At 49.6% G+C, this 3798-nt stretch overlaps 1 protein-coding gene across 1 annotated transcript in view; it reads left to right on the forward strand.

Annotated features, from left to right (window-relative positions):
- Nucleotides 1–3798, forward strand: part of SUMF1 (sulfatase modifying factor 1) — a 26384-nt gene that overhangs the window by 20992 nt on the left and 1594 nt on the right. The window contains exon 7 of the mRNA XM_010138105.1: nt 2164–2223. Within this exon, the coding sequence (XP_010136407.1) occupies nt 2164–2223 (60 nt within the window). The remainder of the gene's footprint in view (nt 1–2163; nt 2224–3798) is intronic.

Here is a 3798-nt window from a genome sequence, read left to right on the forward strand (position 1 = left end):
GCTCAGGAAGCGCCCAAGCCAGTAACGTTCCCTCAGCGCTGCAGGACATCCAGCGGGAATCTGACATACGGAGAATCCAGAGTAGGCCACCCGTGAGAGAGCTCCCGTGGAGAACACGTGGAAACCCAAATAACTGCTGCGCTCTGGGACTCGCCGGTGGAGGAGTGTCTCTGGGTTGTGCCCCGCTCCCCTAACTGCCCCGCAGTGCTCGGCATCGCTCCGGGCTGTGTTCTGCGCGCACTGAATCTCCTCGAAGAACAACTCGGTCGTGCACTGAGGTGCGGGGTGCCAGGCTGCTCTCTGCCAGGCTGCTCCCCAGCGCACGCCGTGCCTTCTGGGCTCCTTTCTTCAGGGGTTCTGTTCTTGAGTGACTGGGCTGGTTTTGCTTCTGAGTGGAGAAATACCCACAGTTCAAGACAAACTCACAAACCCCGTTTCTCTAGTACCTCTTGCAGCTCCTATTTGGTGCCCAAGGGCAGGACTAGGGAGCATCAGGGTGGGGGTTTTATTTGAAAAATGTAAATGATCATTTGGCAGATGGTAGTGAGGTGTGTGTGTGTATGTGTGTGCGTGAGATCAATCAAACCACGGTCTCTTTATGGGGCCATTTTAATTGTGGGAGTCTGGCTCAGGTTTTTTCTGTATACAGCGCGTAGTTTCTTACAACCTGCAGTTCTCAGTTTGAAAACGGATTTAGCTCAAACCAGTGGCCCTGTGGCTGAGTGTGCAGAGAAAATGATGCAACTTCAGAAAGCGTTTGTCTGATGCCATGAAAGAAATACAAAACCTCTCTCTATGTTGTATTTTAGTAACTCTAAAGAATAATCCTTTGGCAATTGCTTTGGTAATTGAATGCACAAGCACTTGTAATTATCCAATCAGACTGTAGTATGTCTGTTACCAATTATACTACACAGTAAACTTGCCAATCTACAGGAAATTCTGTTCTTTACGTCTGGGGTCAAAGTCTGGACAGCTCTGGCTCCTTGCTGCCGAGCAGCAAGTGTCCCTCTGCTCCGGTACCAGCTGGTGCACTGCTCCGGGTAACGGCACAACACAGGAGTGGTTGGTGGAACAGAGATTTGCTTGTTCAAGTCCAATGTGACCTGGACGGCCGTGCTCTGATTAGTTTTTATTGTGGGTAAGTGCAACTGAAGCAGTTTCCTTTCTCTCTGAGGAAGATACAAGCAAATGCTACCATCGCAGGCTTTGATTGTAAGAGACACGTGATACTGAGCTGTAACCTGGTCTGGCCAGAGGTAGACAATGTTTGTACCCTTGCAAGTGGAGTGAACCTGTCCCATGGGGGAGCACCCTGGCTGTGAAAGAGCCAGCGCTGCCTCGAGGTGTGGTTTTCCCTCAGTATTTGTAGGGTGGTGGTGCTGTTGTCATTCGCCTGTCTCATATAACCCACAGCAATCACGGTGGAGCTGCTGAAGCATCGGTACGGTGAGCTGTCCGTGGGAAGCCTCGCGAAGCAAACTTAGACCCATCAGCAGCTTCTGTCATACCAGCACCCACCGTCAGGGTTTCCTTACAGTCCCCCCGATGTACAGTCAGTGTTACATGTGCTTGTCTTGTGAAGCTCTAGAAGAACCTTAAACTATTTTGGTACCTTTTTAAGGTACCATTTATCTGTTACATACTCTGTGGCAATGACATTTCTTTCCTAGCTGTGAAAACTGGGCTGACGACTTCCTGCTAACCTGTGTTTAGCAACAGAAGTAATGGTCTTGGCAGAAAACGGAGGGCTTTGGAGAACAGCGCAGCTCTCTCTTCCTGCATTCCACAAATTCTTCTGAGAAGGTTTTGTCTAGAAACAGACTGGATTTATACACCTACCAACCAGTGAAGAAACTACTGACTGTACCTTTAAGCCAGTGGGCAGCAACTCAAACGTTAAAATATTTGCAGCAGCTCAAATGTTCAGTGTTTGCAGCATCGGAGAGGGACCACAATTACCCCGACCCATCTGCACGTCTTGTCTTTTACAACAGAATTATTTTGGTCTTTCTGGTTCAGCCAGGCACCGCTGAAATGTATCTGCTGTGAATATTTTTGGCTGCTCCTTATCCATCTCCCGTCCTTACAGCTTTTTGCCTTTAACCCTGTCATTGGCAACTGTTCTTCCTCGAGTACTAACCCCTGTCTGCTCCTCCCCAGACAGGGCCCTCGTCGGGAACAGACAGAGTGAAGAAGGGGGGATCCTACATGTGCCACAAGGTAAGGGGAAGAGGCCTGCGGTGCTTTCACCTTGATCTTTCCTCTCAGAGGACCTCACCTGACAATGAAATGATCTTCTGACAGTTTCCTGGCAGCCTGGATGCTCGTGAAGGGTCTTCATGCAGTTTAAGGAAGAACAGTCCCTAATGTTCTTAAGGAATTTTTTGGTTGGCTTGGAATTAAACGCTCAGCTTTACCCATATGGTTTACAGATGAGCAGTTGAAATTGCTGTTTGCCTCTAACGCCGTTCCTGTTGCAGCACATCGCGGGTGCAGACGCCTGCCAGAGCAGAAGGTACGGGAGTGACTTTTTAAAGTTTTAGCCTTTCTGGATCGGGCGTCATTCTGCCTGGTGTTTGCAGAAAGGCTGCGGGGAGATGAACGTGTCTGCTCAGCCGATCGTTTGAAACTCTGTCCGAAAAGTCTGGATGCCACCACAGCACAACAGCCGTTCATGTCACAAATCGTGGTTTAAACTCTCTTCACGCAGCGCTGGCAGAAAATGCCCGTTGTCAGTCTGCTTGTTCAAAGGCTGCAGCTGGCAAATCAGTCTCGTAATTAGATTAAACTTTCTACAGCGAGATCCCATTTTCTACACTGATTCCCTTCGTAGGTGAAAGCAATGTCAGATGGTAATTAGCAGTTTTGATTAAATTAACACTGGAATAGGCTCTTCTTCAGTGATGAATAATGTGACCCATTTTAAAGGCTTGTGAAGATTCTAGTCTGTCCTAATCTCTTTTGTAGGTGATAAAACTAGGCTGGGTATCAAGACAAAAACCCTGCTGCACTCCATTAGTACAAGGGCTCTTAATTAGGGGCCTAAAAATCTCTTCAGCCCCCTCTATCTGTTCTGCCTCTGAGCTGACAAAGGCTGGCGTTTGCCCCTTTTCCCATGTACGTTTAGTGGCTGCTTTTATTTTCAGAATAGTTCGTCTAAATCCTGCCTGCCGTGGAGGTGTCGGGTAGCCCCCAGAAAACCCTGCTGCACTCCATTAGTACAAGGGCTCTTAATTAGGGGCCTAAAAATCTCTTCAGCCCCCTCTATCTGTTCTGCCTCTGAGCTGACAAAGGCTGGCGTTTGCCCCTTTTCCCATGTACGTTTAGTGGCTGCTTTTATTTTCAGAATAGTTCGTCTAAATCCTGCCTGCCGTGGAGGTGTCGGGTAGCCCCCAGCAGAGCACAGCAGCCGTGTGCCCCATCCTCTGCGGGCACCGGCTGCTCTCTGGCTCTGCGCTGCAGACAAAGCTGGTGAGGAACTGTTGGCTGAGACTCCCTGGATGGAGATGAACCCTGGTGACGCTGCAGGGGTGGCATGTTCACAGGCCAAGTTGTCACCGCCCTTATGGCTGTATAAATTGAACTGTTCAGTGGATACCCAAACTCCTGAGGGGAGCTGGGTTTAAAGGAGAAAAACCACCCTCTGGTCCCCCACCCCCCAAGCCCCCACCAAAAAAGGGGGAGGAAAAAATAAACGAAAAGGTGTTTGCTGTTTAACCCAGTGTTCCAACAGTCTGGAGCCTGCCTACAGGCAGCCGAACCAGCCCGACTGGGAGAGGGGGGGTTGTGAGAGGC

This window comes from Buceros rhinoceros, unplaced genomic scaffold (assembly GCF_000710305.1).
Source record: "Buceros rhinoceros silvestris isolate BGI_N320 unplaced genomic scaffold, ASM71030v1 scaffold19466, whole genome shotgun sequence".
Taxonomy (NCBI): Eukaryota; Metazoa; Chordata; class Aves; order Bucerotiformes; family Bucerotidae; genus Buceros; species Buceros rhinoceros.